Source organism: Delphinus delphis, chromosome 8 (genome assembly GCF_949987515.2).
Source record: "Delphinus delphis chromosome 8, mDelDel1.2, whole genome shotgun sequence".
Lineage (NCBI taxonomy): Eukaryota > Metazoa > Chordata > Mammalia > Artiodactyla > Delphinidae > Delphinus > Delphinus delphis.
Window position 1 is genome coordinate 28,331,799 of NC_082690.1, and position 17,235 is coordinate 28,349,033.

General features: G+C 37.4%; 1 protein-coding gene across 3 annotated transcripts in view; it reads right to left on the bottom strand.

The window, feature by feature from the left end:
• GRIA4 (glutamate ionotropic receptor AMPA type subunit 4) overlaps nucleotides 1-17,235 on the bottom strand; it is a 515,737-nt gene that overhangs the window by 130,857 nt on the left and 367,645 nt on the right. For all 3 annotated transcript variants that reach the window (XM_060018030.1, XM_060018031.1, XM_060018032.1), the window contains exon 5: nucleotides 10,675-10,728. In XM_060018030.1, coding sequence (XP_059874013.1) covers nucleotides 10,675-10,728 — 54 coding nt within the window. The remainder of the gene's footprint in view (nucleotides 1-10,674; nucleotides 10,729-17,235) is intronic.

The following is a 17,235-nucleotide window of genomic DNA, read 5'->3' on the forward strand; positions in this document are numbered from 1 at the left end:
AGTGTGTATGTGTATGCTTCTGTGTGAGATTTTGTCTGTAAAACTTTGCTTTCAACATTTGCCCTAGGGTTCTATCCTACCGTTTTTTTTTTAAATTTTTTCTTAATAATTATTTTTTATTTTAATAACTTTATTTTATTTTATCTTACTTTATTTTCTTTTCTTTTACGTTCTTTCTTTTTTTCTTTCTTTCTACTTTTTCTCCCTTTTATGCTGAGCCGTGTGGATGAAAGGCTCATGTTGTTGCAACCAGGAGTCTGTGCTGTGCCTCTGAGGTGGGAGAGCCAAATTCAGGACACTGGTCCACAAGACAACTCCCAGCTCCACGTAATATCAAATGGTGAAAATCTCCCAGAGATCTCCATCTCAACACTGACACCCAGCTTCACTCAATGACCAGCAAGCTACAGTGCTGGACACTCTATGCCAAACAACTAGCAAGACAGGAACACAACCCCACCCATTAGCAGAGAGGCTGCCTAAAAACATAATAAATCCACAGACACCCCGAAACACACCACCAGATGTGGACCTGCCCACCAGAAAGACAAGATCCAGCCTCATCCACCAGAACACAGGCACTAGTCCCCTCCACCGGAAACCTACACAACCCACTGAACAAACTTTAGCCACTGAGGAAAGACATCAAAAACAACAGAAACTACGAACCTGCAGCCTGTAAAAAGGAGACCCCAAACACAGTAAGATAAGCAAATGAGAAGACAGAAAAACACATAGCAGATGAAGGAGAAAGATAAAAACCCACCAGACCTAACAAAAGAAGAGGAAATAGGCAGTCTACTTGAAAAAGAATTCAGAATAATGATAGTAAAGATGATCCAAAATCTTGGAAATAGAATAGAGAAAATGTAAGAAACATTTAACAAGGACCTAAAGAACTAAAGATGAAACAAGCAATGATGAACAAGACAATAAATGAAATTTAAAATGCGCTAGAAGGGATCAATAGCAGAATAACTGAGGCAGAAAAACGGATAAGTGACCTGGAAGATAAAATAGTAGAAATAACTACTGCAGAGCAGAATAAAGAAAAAAGAATGAAAATAATTGAGGACAGTCTCAGAGAACTGTGGGACAATATTAAATGCACCAATATTCGAATTATAGGGGTTCCAGAAGAAGAAGAGAAAAAGAAAGGGACTGAGAAAATATTTGAAGATTATAGTTGAAAACTTCCCTAATATGGGAAAGGAAATAGTTAATCAACTCCAGGAAGCACAGAGAGTCCCATACAGGATAAATCCAAGGAAAAACACGCCAAGACACATATTAATCAAACTGTCAAAAATTAAATACAAAGAAAATATATTAAAAGCAGCAAGGGAAAAACAACAAATAACTCACAAGGGAATCCCCATAAGGTTAACAGCTGATCTTTCAAAAGAAACTCTGCAAGCCAGAAGGGACTGGCAGGACATATTTAAAGTGGTGAAGGAAAAAATCTACAACCAAGATTACTCTACCCAGCAAGGATCTCATTCAGATTTGATGGAGAAATTAAAATCTTTACAGACAAGCAAAAGCTGAGAGAGTTCAGCACCACAAAAACAGCTTTACAACAAATGTTAAAGGGTCTTCTCTAGTCAAGAAACACAAGACAAGGAAAAGATCTACAATGACAAACCAAAACAATTAAGAAAATGGGAATAGGAACATACATATCGATAACTGCCTTAAATGTAAATGGATTAAATGCTCCCACCAAAAGACACAGAGTGGCTGAATGGATCAAAAACAAGACCAATATATATGCTGTCTACAAGAGACCCACTCAGACCTAGAAATACATACAGACTGAAAGTAAGGGGGTGGAAAAAGATATTCCATGCACATGGAAACCAAAGGAAAGCTGGAGGAGCAAATCTCATATCAGACAAAATAGACTTTAAAATAAAGCCTATGAGAAGAGACAAAGAAGGACACCAAATAATGATCAAGGGATCGATCCAAGAAGAAGATATAACAATTGTAAATATTTAAACACCCAAAATAGGAGCACCTCAATACATAAGGCAAAAACTAACAGCCATAAAAGGGGAAATTGACAGGAACACATACATAGTAGGGGACTTTAACACCCCACTTTCACCCATGGACAGATCATCCAAAATGAAAATAAATAAGGAAACACAAGCTTTAAATGATACATTAAACGAGATGGACTTAATTGATATTTATAGGACACTCCATCCAAAAACAACAGAATACACATTTTTCTCAAGTGCTCATGGAATATTCTCCAGGATAGATCATATCTTGGGTCACAAATCAAGCCTTGGTAAATTTAAGAAAATTGAAATTGTATCAAGTATCTTTTCTGACCACAATGCCATGAGACTAGATATCAATTACAGGAAAAGATCTGTAAAAAATACAAACACATGGAGGCTAAACAATACACTACTTGATAATGAAGTGACCACTGAAGAAATCAAAGAGGAAATAAAAAAAATACCTAGAAACAAATGACAATGGAGACAAAACGACCCAAAACCTATGGGATGCAGCAAAAGCAGTTCTAAGGGGGAAGTTTATAGCAATACAAGCCCATCTTAAGAAGCAGGAAACATCTCAAATAAACAACCTAACCTTGCACCTCAAGCAATTAGAGTAAGAAGAACAAAAAAACCCCAAAGCTACCAGAAGGAAAGAAATCATAAAAATCAGATCAGAAATAAATGAAAAAGAAATGAAGGAAACAATAGCAAAGATCAATAAAACTAAAAGCTGGTTCTTTGAGAAGATAAACAAAATAGATAAACCACTAGCCAGACTCATCAAGAAAAGAAGGGAGAAGACTCAAATCAATAGTATTAGAAATGAAAAAGGAGAGGTAACAAATGACACTGCAGAAATAAAAGAGATCATGAGAGATTACTACAAGCAACTCTATGCCAATAAAACGGACAATCTGGAAGAAATGGACAAATTCTTAGAAATGCACAACCTGCCAAGACTGAATCAGGAAGAAATAGAAAATATGAACAGACCAATCACAAGCACTGAAATTGAAACTGTGATTAAAAATCTTCCAACAAGAAAAGCCCAGGACCAGATGGCTTCACAGGCGAATTCTATCAAACGTTTAGAGAAGAGCTAACACCTATCCTTCTCAAACTCTTCCAAAATATAGCAGAGGGAGGAACACTCCCAAACTCCTTCTACGAGGCCACCATCACCTTGATACCAAAACCAGACAAGGATGTCACAAAGAAAGAAAACTACAGGCCAATATCACTGATGATCATAGATGCAAAAATCCTCAACAAAATACTAGCAAACAGAATCCAACAGCACATTAAAAGGATCATACACCATGATCAAGTGGGGTTTATTCCAGGAATGCAAGGATTCTTCAATATATGCAAATCTATCAATGTGATAAACCATATTAACAAATTGAAGGAGAAAAAACATATGATCATCTCAACAGATGCAGAGAAAGCTTTTGACAAAATTCAACACCCATTTATGATAAAAACCCTGCAGAAAGTAGGCATAGAGGGAACTTTCCTCAACATAATAAAGGCCATATATGACAAACCCACAGCAAACATCATCCTCAATGGTGAAAAACTGAAAGCATTTCCACCACGATCAGGAACAAGACAAGGTTGCCCACTCTCACCACTCTTATTCAACAGAGTTTTGGAAGTTTTAGCCACAGCACTCAGAGAAGAAAAGGAAGTAAAAGGAATCCAAATTGGATAACAGGAAGTAAAACTGTCACTGTTTGCAGATGACATGATACTATACATACAGAATCCTAAAGATGCTACCGGAAAACTACTAAAGCTTATCAATGGATTTGGTAAAGTAGCAGGATAAAAAATTAATGCACAGAAATCTCTGGCATTTCTATACACTAATAATGAAAAATCTGAAAGTGAAATCAAGAAACCACTCCCATTTACCACTGCAGCAAAAATAATAAAATATCTAGGAATAAACCTACCTAAGGAGACAAAAGACCTGTATGCAGCAAATTATAAGACACTGATGAAAGAAATTAAAGATGATACAAATAGATGGAGAGGTATACCATGTTCTTGGATTCTTGGAAGAATCAACATTGTGTAAATGACTCTACTACCCAAAGCAATCTACATATTCAATGCAATACCTATCAAACTACCACTGGCATTTTTCACAGAAATAGAACAAAAAATTTCACAATTTGTATGGAAACACAATAGACCCTGATAACCAAAGCAATCTTGAGAATGAAAAACGGAGCTGGAAGAATCAGGCCCCCAGTCTTCAGACTATTCTACAAAGCTACAGTAATCAAGACAGTATGGTACTGGAACAAAAACAAAAATATAGATCAATGGAACAGGATAGAAAGCCCAGAGATCAACCCACGCACATATGGTCACCTTATCTTTGATAAAGGTGGCAGGAATATACAGTGGAGAAAGGATAGCCTCTTCAATAAGTGGTGTTGGGAAAACTGGACAGGTACATGTAAAAGTATGAGATTATAACACTCCTTAACACCATACACAAAAATAAGCTCAAAATGGATTAAAGACCTAAATATAAGGCCAGATACTCTCAAACTCTTAGAGGAAAACAGGCAGAACACTCTATGACATAAATCACAGCAAGATCCTTTTTGATCCACCTCCTAGAGAAATGGAAATAAAAACAAAAATAAACAAATGGGACCTAATGAAACTTCAAAGCTTTTGCACAGCAAAGGCAACATAAACAAGACCAAAAGACAACCCTCAGAATGGGAGAAAATATTTTCAAATGAAGCAACTGACAAAAGATTAATCTCCAAAATTTACAAGACTTCATGCAGCTCAATAACAAAAAACAAAAAACCCAATCCAAAAATGGTCAGAAGACCTAAACAGACATTTCCTGAGAGAAGATATAGAGATTGCCAACAAACACATGAAAGAATGCTCAACATCATTAATCATTAGAGAAATGCAAATCAAAACTACAATGAGATATTATGTCACACTAGTCAGAATGGCCATCATCAAAAAATGTAGAAACAATAAATGCTGGAGAGGGTGTGGAGAAAAGGGAACACTCTTGCACTGCTGATGGGAATGTGAATTGGTACAGTCTCTATGGAGAACAGTATGGAAGTTCCTTAAAAAACTACAAATAGAACTACCATATGACCCAGCAATCCCACTACTGGGCATATACCCTGGGGAAACCATAATTCAAAAAGAGTCATGTGCCAAAATGTTCATTGCAGCTCTGTTTACAACAGCCAGGAGATGGAAACAACCTAAGTGTCCATCATCGGATGAATGGATAAAGAAGATGTGGCACGTATATACAATGGAAAATTACTCAGCCATAAAAAGAAGTGAAATTGATTTATTTGTAGTGAGGTGGATGGACCTAGAGTCTGTCATACAGAGTGAAGTAAATCAGAAAGAGAAAGACAAATACCATATGCTAACACATATATATGGAATCTAAGAAAAAAAATTGTAATGAAGAATCTAGGGGTAAGATGGGAATAAAGACACAGACCTACTAGAGAATGGAGTTGAGGATATGGGGAGGAGAAAGGGTAAGCTGTGACAAGGTGAGAGAGTGACATGGACATATATACACTACCAAACGTAAAATAAATAGCTAGTGGGAAGCAGACACATAGCACAGGGAGATCAGCTCGGTGCATTCTGAACACCTGGATGGGTGGGATAGGGAAGTTGGGAGGGAGGGAGATGCAAGAGGGAGGAGATATGGGTACATATGTATATGTATAACTGATTCACTTTGTTATGAAGCAGAAACTAAGACAACATTGTAAAGCGATTATACTCCAATAAAGATGTAAAAAAAAAAAAAAGAATACTCCCTAACACCATACACAAAAATAAACTCAAAATGCATTAGAGACCTAAATGTAAGACCAGACACTTAAACTCTTAGAGGAAAACTTAGGAAGAACACTCTGACATAAATCACAGGAAGATCTTTTTTGATCCATATCCTAGAGTAATGGAAATGAAAAGAAAAATGAACAAATGGGAGCTATAGAAACTTAAAGGCTTTTGCACAGCAAAGGAAAGTACAAACAAGATGAAAAGACAGCCCTCAGAATGGGATAAATATTTGCAAATGAATCAATGGACAAGGGATTAATCTCTAAAATATATAAACACCTCATGCAGCTCAATATTAATAAAACAAACAACCCAATCGAAAAATGGGCAGAAGACCTAAATAGACATTTCTCCAAAGAAGACACATAGTTGGCCAAGATGCACATGAAAAGCTGCTCAAAATCACTAATTATTATAGTAATGCAAATCAAAACTACACTGAGGTATCACCTCACACCAATTAGAATGGGCATCATTAGAAAATCTACAAACATTAAATTCTGGAGAGGGTGTGGAGAAAAGGGAACCCCCTTGTATTGTTGGTTGGAATGTAAATTGATACAGCCTCTATGGAGAACTCTATGGAGGTTCCTTAATATAACTAAAAGTAGAATTACTATATGACCCAGCAATCCCACTACTGGGCATATACCCAGAGAAAACCATAATTCAAAAAGACACACATACTCCAATGTTCATTGCAGCAGTATTTACAATAGCCAGGACATGGAAGCAACCTAAATGCACATTGACAGATGAATGGATAAAGAAGATATGGTACATATATACAATGGAATATTACTCATCCAGAAAAAGGAACGAAATTGAGTCATTTGTAGAGATGTGGATGGATCTAGTGACTGTCATACAGAGTGAAGTGTCAGAAAGAGAAAAACAAATATTGTATATTAACACATATATGTGGAACCTAGAAAAATGGTACAGATCAACCAGTTTGTAGGGCAGAAATTGAGACACAGATGTAGAGAACAACTGTATAGACATCAAGGGGGGACGTGGCGGGGGTGGGTGGTGGTTGTAGTGTGATGAATTGGGAGATTGGGATTGACATATATACACTAATATGTATGAAATGGATAACTAATAAGAACCTGCTATATAAAAAAATAAAATAAAATTCAAAAATAAATAAATAACTAAATAAATATAAAAATAAAAAAAGAAAAATAGTGGTGAGAGAAGACATCCTCATGTTAAATGAAAAACTTTCAGCTTTTCAACATTAGATATGATGTTAGATGTGGGCTTGTCATACATGGCCTTTTTTATAGTGCAGTATGTTCCTTCTATACTCAGGTTCTTGAGATTTTTTTATCATGAAATGATGTGAATTATGTCAAAAGCTTTTTCTGCCTCTATTGAGATGATCATATGATTTTTATTCTTTTTGTAATGTGGTGCCATCGCATTGGTCAATTCGCTGATATCAAACCATCCTTGCATCTCTGGGCAAATCCCTCTTGATCTTGATATGATCTTCGTTCCATCCTTTTAATGTACTGTTTAATTTGGTTTGTTAATATTTTGTAGAGGATTTTGCATCTATGTTCAACAATCAGTCTGAAATTTACTTTTTTTGTAGTGTCATTGTCTGGCTTTGGTATCAGTGTAATGTTGGCCTTGAAAGTAAATTTGGAAGTGTTCTCTCTGCTTCTATTTATTGGAATAATTTTAAAAGTTTTGGTAATTATTCTTGTTTAAAGGTTTGGTAGAAATTATCCATGAAGCCATATGGTCCTTGACTTTTTTGTGGAGGAGTGATTTGGTTACTGATTCAAACTACTCTCTTGTTATTGGTTAGTTCAGATTTTCCTTTTAATTATAATTCATGCTTGATATGTTTTATGCTTCTAGGTATTTATTCGTTTCTTCTAGGGTATATAATTTGTCAGTATTATTGTTCATAGTAGTTTCTTATGATCTTTAGTATTTCTGTGGTATTAGCTGCAATTGATCTTCTTACCTTTATGATTTTTAAAAGTTTTCTTTTTCCTTTGTCTAGTTAAAGATTTGTCAATTTTGTTTATCTTTTAAAACTACCTTCATTGATATTTTCTATTGTCTTTTTAGTCTCTATTTCATTTATCTCCACTTTGATCTTTGTTATTTCCTTCCCTCACCTAAATTTGAGCTTAGTTTTTTCTCATTTTTCTAGTTCCTTGAGGTATAAAGTTCTTTATTTGATTTCTCTATTTTTATTTAATGTTGGCATCTATTTCTATAAACTTCCCTTTTAGAACTGCTTTAGGTGTATTCTATATGTTCTGGCATGGTATGTTTCCATTTCCAATTGCATTTGTCTCAAGGTACTTTTTTATTTCACTCTTGATTTCTTTTGACCCAATGGTTGTCAGGAGCCTTTGGCTAATCTCCACATATTTGTAGATTCTCCAGTTTTTTTCTTGTAATTAATTTCTAGTTTCACACCACTGTGGTCATGTGGATGCATGTCCCATTGGCTTTTGGACCTAGGTGTTTTTGAGGGGCTCTCTCTTGAGTGGCAGCCTTAAAAACTGAGGTGTTAAACATGTGGTCCAAGTCCTTTGCTCTTCATGTAGAAGCTGAGGGTTGGGGATTCCCTTCCAATTGTATGGCACTATGCTGGGAGTAGTGTTTATGGAAAGAGTGTGCCTCACCCTTTCCAACCCATTTCTGTGTGGGTGTTTGCTCAGCTGCCTGATGTGTAGGAGTCATTCAGCTAGTTTCTGGATTTTTCTCAGAGGAATTGCTCTGTATGTGTGTCTGTGGAAGGAAGGGAGTTTAGGAGCTTCCCTTGTCTCCATCATAATCCCTCCAACTAAATCAGTCTTTTCTACTTCATATGTTGTTACTTAGTCGTTATATAGATGACTTGAATGTGATGCCATCTACTAGGGCTGTTTAATACAGTTATACCCATTAGGATATTATAACTATTAATTCTTTTAATTTTGTATTGGTTTGTCAATGTCAGCAATTCCGTTCTGGCATGATAATCTGTAACATATTGTCTTTTTTTTTCCTTCTGAATTCCATTGTTTGGAAAGAATAGATGGTATTAAAACCTTCTATTTGCTAGAGTCTCCTTGTATAATGTCATTGTGACATTATAAGTCACATCAATAAATGTCTCTCTTTTTCTCTTATGGTGATTAATATCAGGATATATTTGCTTTAAGATTTATAGTTTTATAAAATATTTTGAAACATCCAGACTACAGGCCTACTAAAAGCAATGGAAAAAACAAGTAAAAATTTCTCAGTATTTTCATGATAATATTAAGTAACAAAATTATACTTTATTCAAGAAACACAATACAATAAAACTTTAGAGTTTACTGATGTATTTTAATATCTCAACTCCATAGTGAAACCTAGTTCACTAAAGACTTAAAATTCCTGTCTCAAAGTATGATGGCCCACTTGCCACATGAAAAGAGTGGATGAATATGAATCTGTTTTGCAGCATTTTGTTCTTTCCATGCTTTGAGTGCAAGATCCTCACCAAAGAAATATGTGGTGGGAAAAGAGGAAAAGGAGAACACATTCTTAACTTCTCTAGGATAAACCACTTTTGAGATCAAGCCCTTAGGGAAGATATGATACTGCTCTTTTTATCAGGGTACTCTGATAAATCAAGGAGAATGGCCCTCTGCATGGTCAGTTTTCCCCCGCACTTGCAAAGTTAACAAGAAATACTTGAGCCTTGCCAAGAAATCTAAAAGGACTTGACTTACACCTTTAAGAATTTTATACTAATGCCTGTATGTTGTACAAACAATAAACATCTATATATATGTGAAAAGTTGACAGTATTAAAATAATTTGGATTACTTCCAACAAAAGACTTTCTTAAATAGCCATTTCAAACTTGTTTTTCATAAAATTAAAAAACATGGGTCATCAATTTTAATCATTCTTGTAATACATCTAAGTATTGACAATCTTCATCCATAGAGTAGCACATTTATCATTCACACAGACAAAAGGCCATTATCTAATTTGCCAAGTAATATCATAGTAAAACAAACATTATAATTAGCTTTAAAGGTCACTATGGCAGATATCAAGCTTATCTGCACCAAAATATATTGAATTAGAAATATGATCACTGTGATTAATGAAATACAATTGTTTTAAAGGAAAGACAAGAAAAATTTAACAAAATTTTTCCACCATTTGAGCTACCACCTCCTCCCCTTTAGTGTGCAGTGTGCATCTGCATTATACATTAATATATTACCTAGATTCTCTTAGAAGACCCAGGAATGCCCACTCACAAAAGAAAAGAAAGAAAGAAAGAAAGAAAAAGAAGCAATTTCCTACTGGCACCAGCAAGCTAACTACTTAGGAGATTAGGAGATAACATTCCTCTCTCAATCCTGTAAGGGGTCACAATGACCCACTATTGCCTTGTTGGACTATGTAAACTGTCAATATGTTACTTTGATTCATAACCCTTTATCTCAAAAAATTATGTTTTGACCTCTAAGTTGTGCAGAAAATCTCGTTGCTTTGACCTCTAATGGGCAGAACAGTCCTCAGAGCTTTCTGAAAGACTAACTAGCAGGTTATAATCCTCAGGTAGGCCTAAATAAAATTTTCCATTTCTTTCTTAGATTGACCATTAATTTTTTTGTGGACACATAAGAGTACTATCCTATGTGTTATAAAAAGCTTAGTAAGTAATATAGTTTAATAATAGAGCACTATTTCAAGGCACAGTTAACATAATCTTGAATGTCTGAGCAATTCTTATGAAAAATAGAAAATAAAGAGTTCTTACCAAGTTTGCAATGATATAATGGTAGCCTTTAACATGCTTTCCAACACTCACAATCTGTGAAGATATAAGGAAATATAAGAAAACCAATTTAACTTTACTGAATGATCATATTTTTAAAAACAGAATTTTAACTATTCTAGCATAATGCCATGTGGAAACATGTTGAGAAAATGATATCGTTTCTCTTATGAAAGTGATTTATCCTAATTATAAGAAATTCATAAGCCACACTAAAAATTAAGTGGTTGAAGTAAAAAAAAAAACAAAAACCCTGTAATTTCAATCCCACTGTATAAATGACCAATCATTTCATTATATCTTGTTCAGAAAACTACTATGCTATAATCCCCTCAAAGAGAATGACAATGTTATGAGACAAACCAATAGTTTACATATATTTCTAAAAAAGAATACTTTAACATAAGAAAGAAAATTATTTTCGTTCAAAGAATTTAGATGTACTTAATTTATTGATGATTTATAAGAATTCATGATAGACTGTTAGGTGCCTCAACTGGTGAGAATCATTTTCTATGAGTAGATTGGATCGTTGTCCTGAAAAGCAGGTAAGATTTTTCTAGGCAAAATCTCTGTTTTTAGATACCTCTGATACCACAGAATACCTAGGTAATTCTCACTTTCCTATGGATATAGCAATATTTTATTATGATAAAAAGAATAAGGACAGGGGACCTTGAAGATGGCGGAAGAGTAAGACGCGGAGATCACCTTCCTCCCCACAGATACACCAGAAATACATCTACACGTGGAACAACTCCTACAGAACACCTACTGAACGGTGGCAGAAGACCTCAGACCTCCCAAAAGGCAAGAAACTCCCCACGTACCTGGGTAGGGCAAAAGAAAAAAAAAGAAAAAACAGAGACAAAAGAATAGGGACGGCACCTGCACCAGTGGGAGGGAGCTGTGAAGGAGGAAAAGTTTCCACACACTAGGAAGCCCCTTCGCGGGCGGAGACTGCGGGGGGCGGAGGGGGGAGCTTCGAGCCGCGGAGGAGTGCACAGCAATGGGTGCGGAGGGCAAAGCGGGGAGATTCCCGCACAGAGGATCGGTGCCGACCGGCACTCACCAGCCCGAAAGGCTTGTCTGCTCACCCGCCGGGGCGGGCGGGGCTGCGAGCTGAGGCCGGAGCGCAGGGAGAGGACTGGGGTTGGCGGCTTGAACATAGCCTGAAGGGGTTAGTGCACCACGGCTAGCTGGGAGGGAGTCCGGGGAAAAGTCTGCACCTGCCGAAGAGGCAAGAGACTTTTTCTTCCCTCTTTGTTTCCTGGTGCGTGAGGAGAGGGGTTTAAGAACGCTGCTTAAAGGAGCTCCAGAGACGGGCGCGAGCCGCGGCTAAAAGCGCGAACCCCAGAGACGGGCGCGAGCCGCGGCTAAAAGCGCGGACCCCAGAGACGGGCGCGAGCCGCGGCTGAAAGCGCGGACCCCAGAGACGGGCGCGAGCCGCGGCTAAAAGCGCGGACCTCAGAGACGGGCGGGAGACGATAAGGCTGCTGCTGCCGCCACCGAGGGGCCTGTGTGCGAGCACAGGTCACTCTCCACACCGCTCTTCCGCGGATCCTGTGCAGCCCGCCACTGCCAGGTTCCCGGGATCCAGGGACAACTTCCCCGGGAGAACGCACAGCGGGCCTCAGGCTGGTGCAAAGTCACGCCGGCCTTTGCCGCCGCAGGCCCGCCCCGCACGCCGTGCCCCTCCCGCCCCGCCGGCCTGAGTGCGCCAGAGCCCCCGAATCAGCGGCTCTTTTAACCCCGCCCTGTCTGGGCAAAAAACAGACGCCCTCCAGCGACCTACACGCAGTGGCAGGGCCAAATCCAAAGCTGAGCCCCTGGAAGCTGTGAGAACAAAGAAGAGAAAGGGAAATCTCTCCCAGCAGCCTCAGAAGCAGCGGATTAAAGCTCCACAATCAACTTGATATACCCTGCATCTGTGGAATACCTGAATAAACAACCAATCATCCCAAATTAAGGAAGCAGACTTTAGGAGCAAGACCTATGATTTTTTTCCCTTTTCCTCTTTTTGTGAATGTATATGTGTATACTTCTGTGTGAGATCTTGTCTGTATAGTCTTGCTTCCACCATTTGTCCTAGGGTTCTATCCGTCCATGGTTTTTTTTAAAAATGTTTTTTTCTTAATAATCAATTTTAATTTTAATAATGTTATTATACTTTTCTTTCTTTCTTTCTTTCTTTCTTTCTTTCTTTCTTTCTTTCTTTCTTTCTTTCTTTGCTTCCTTCCTTCCCTCCTTTAGACAACGAATCATCCCAAATTGAGGAGGTGGTCTCTGACAGCAAGATTTATGATTTTTCCCCATTTACCTCTTTTAGTGAGGGTGTATGTGTATGCTTCTGTGTAAGATTTTGTCTGTATAGCTTTGCTTCCAACATTTGTCCTAAGGTTCTATCTGTCCCTTTTTTTTTTTTAAATAAGAATTTTTTAATTCAATAATTTTATTATACTTTATTTTATTTTTACTGTATCTTCTTTCTTTCTGTCTTTTTTCCTTTTTTCCCTCCTTCCTTCCTTCCTCCCTCCCTCCCTCCCTCCCTCCTTTCTTTCCTTCTTGCCTTCTTTGCTTCTTTCTTTCTTCCTTCCTTCCTTCCTTCCCTCCTCCTTTCCTTCTTTCTTTCCTCATACTTCTGCTAATTCCCTCTACTTTTTCTCCCTTTTATTCTGAGCCGTGTGGATGAAAAGCTCTTGGTGCTCCAGCCAGGAGTCAGGGCTCTGCCTCTGAGGTAGGAGAGCCAACTTCAGGACACTGGTCAACAAGAGACCTCCCAGCTCCACATAATATCAAACGGCGAAAATCTCCCAGAGACCTCCATCTTAACACCAGCACCCAGCTTCACTCAACGACCAGCAAGCTACAGTGCTGGACAACCTATGCCAAACAACTAGCAAGACAGGAACACAACCCCACCCATTAGCAGAGAGGCTGCCTAAAATAATAATAAGGCCACAGACACCCCAAACACACCACCAGACGTGAACCTGCCCACTAGAGAGACAAGATCCAGCCTCATCCACCACAACACAGGCACTAGTCCCCTCCACCAGGAAACCTACACAACCCACTGAACCAACCTTAGCCACTGGGGAAAGACATCAAAAACAGCAGGAACTACGAACCTGCAGCCTTCAAAAAGGAGACCCCAAACACAGTAAGATAAGCAAAATGAGAAGACAGAAAAACACACAGCAGATAAAGGAGCAAGATAAAAATGCACCAGACCTAACAAATGAAGAGGAAATAGGCAGCTTACCTGAAAAAGAATTCAGAATAATGATAGTAAGGATGATCCGAAATCTTGGAGATAGAATGGACAATAGAATGGACAAAATGCAAGAATCAGTTAACAAGGACCTAGAAGAACTAAAGATGAAACAAGCAACGATGAACAACACAATAAATGAAATTAAAAGTACTCTAGATGGGATCAATAGCAGAATAACTGAGGCAGAAGAACGGATAAGTGACCTGGAAGATAAAATAGTGGAAATAACTACTGCAGAGCAGAATAAAGAAAAAAGAATGAAAAGAACTGAGGACAGTCTCAGAGACCTCTGAGACAACATTAAATGCACCAACATTTGAATTATAGGGGTTCCAGAAGAAGAAGAGAAAAAGAAAGGGACTGAGAAGATATTTGAAGAGATTATAGTTGAAAACTTCCCTAATATGGGAAAGGAAATAGTTAATCAAGTCCAGGAAGCACAGAGAGTCCCATACAGGATAAATACAAGGAGAAATACACCAAGACACATATTAATCAAACTGTCAAAACTTAAATACAAAGAAAGCATATTAAAAGCAGCAAGGGAAAAACAACAAATGACACATAAGGGAATCCCCATAAGGTTAACAGCTGATCTCTCAGCAGAAACCCTACAAGCCAGAAGGGAGTGGCAGGACATACTGAAAATGATAAAGGAGAAAAACCTGCAGCCAAGACTACTCTACCCAGCAAGGATCTCATTCAGATTTGATGGAGAAATTAAAACCTTTACAGACAAGCAAAAGCTGAGAGAGTTCAGCACCACCAAACCAGCTTTACAACAAATGCTAAAGGATCTTCTCTAGGCAAGAAACACAAGAGAAGGAAAAGACCTATAATAACGAACCCAAAACAATTTAGAAAATGGGAATAGGAACATACATATCAATAATTACGTTAAATGTAAATGGACTAAATGCTCCCACCAAAAGACACAGATTAACTGAATGGATACAAAAACAAGACCCATATATATGCTGTCTACAAGAGACCCACTTCAGACCTAGAGACACATACAGACTGAAAGTAAGGGGATGGAAAAAGATATTCCATTCAAATGGAAACCAAAAGAAAGCTGGAGTAGCAATTCTCATATCAGACAAAATAGACTTTAAAATAAGGACTATTAAAAGAGACAAAGAAGGACACTACATAATGATCAAGGGATCGATCCAAGAAGAAGATATAACAATTGTAAATATTTATGCACCCAAAATAGGAGCACCTCAATACATAAGGCAAATACTAACAGCCATAAAAGGGGAAATCGACAGTAACACATTCATAGTAGGGGACTTGAACACTCCACTTTCACCTATGGACAGATCATCCAAAATGAAAATAAATAAGGAAACACAAACTTTAAATGATACATTAAACGAGATGGACTTAACTGATATTTATAGAACACTCCATCCAAAAACAACAGAATACACATTTTTCTCAAGCGCTCATGGAACATTCTCTAGGATAGATCATATCTTGGGTCACAAATCAAGCCTTGGTAAATTTAAGAAAATTGAAATTGTATCAAGTATCTTTTCTGACCACAATGCCATGAGACTAGATATCAATTACAGGAAAAGATCTGTAAAAAATACAAACACATGGAGGCTAAACAATACACTACTTGATAATGAAGTGACCACTGAAGAAATCAAAGAGGAAATAAAAAAATACCTAGAAACAAATGACAATGGAGACAAAACGACCCAAAACTTGTGGGATGCAGCAAAAGCAGTTCTAAGGGGGAAGTTTATAGCAATACAAGCCCACCTTAAGAAGCAGGAAACATCTAGAATAAACAACCTAACCTTGCACCTCAAGAAATTAGAGAAAGAAGAACAAAAAAACCCCAAAGCTAGCAGAAGGAAAGAAATCATAAAAATCAGATCAGAAATAAATGAAAAAGAAATGAAGGAAACAATAGCAAAGATCAATAAAACTAAAAGCTGGTTCGCTGAGAAGATAAACAAAATAGATAAACCACTAGCCAGACTCATCAAGAAAAAAGAGGAGAAGACTCAAATCAATAGAATTAGAAATGAAAAAGGAGAGGTAACAACTGACACTGCAGAAATAAAAGAGATCATGAGAGATTACTACAAGCAACTCTATGCCAATAAAATGGACAATCTGGAAGAAATGGACAAATTCTTAGAAATGCACAACCTGCCAAGACTGAATCAGGAAGAAATAGAAAATATGAACAGACCAATCACAAGCACTGAAATTGAAACTGTGATTAAAAATCTTCCAACAAAGAAAAGCCCAGGACCAGATGGCTTCACAGGCAAATTCTATCAAACATTTAGAGAAGAGCTAACACCTACCCTTCTCAAACTCTTCCAAAATATAGCAGAGGGAGGAACACTCCCAAACTCCTTCTACGAGGCCACCATCACCTTGATACCAAAACCAGACAAGGATGTCACAAAGAAAGAAAACTACAGGCCAGTATCACTGATGAACATAGATGCAAAAATCCTCAACAAAATACTAGCAAACAGAATCCAACAGCACATTAAAAGGATCATACACCATGATCAAGTGGGGTTTATTCCAGGAATGCAAGGATTCTTCAATATAGGCAAATCTATCAATGTGATAAACCATATTAACAAATTGAAGAAGAAAAACCACATGATCATCTCAATAGATGCAGAGAAAGCTTTTGACAAAATTCAACACCCATTTATGATAAAAACCCTGCAGAAAGTAGGCATAGAGGGAACTTTCCTCAACATAATAAAGGCCATATATGACAAACCCATAGCAAACATCATCCTCAATGGTGAAAAACTGAAAGCATTTCCACTAAGATCAGGAACAAGACAAGGTTGCCCACTATCACGTCTCTTATTCAACATAGTTTTGGAAGTTTTAGCCACAGCAATCAGAGAAGAAAAGGAAATAAAAGGAATCCAAATCGGAAAACAAGAAGTAAAACTGTCACTGTTTGCAGATGACATGATACTATACATACAGAATCCTAAAGATGCTACCAGAAAACTACTAGAGCTAATCAATGAATTTGGTAAAGTGGCAGGATACAAAATTAATGCACAGAAATCTCTGGCATTCCTATATACTAATGATGAAAAATCTGAAAGTGAAATCAAGAAAACACTCCTATTTACCATTGCAACAAAAAGAATAAAATATCTAGGAATAAACCTACCTAAGGAGACAAAAGACCTGTATGCAGAAAATTATAAGACACTGATGAAAGAAATTAAAGATGATACAAATAGATGGAGAGATAT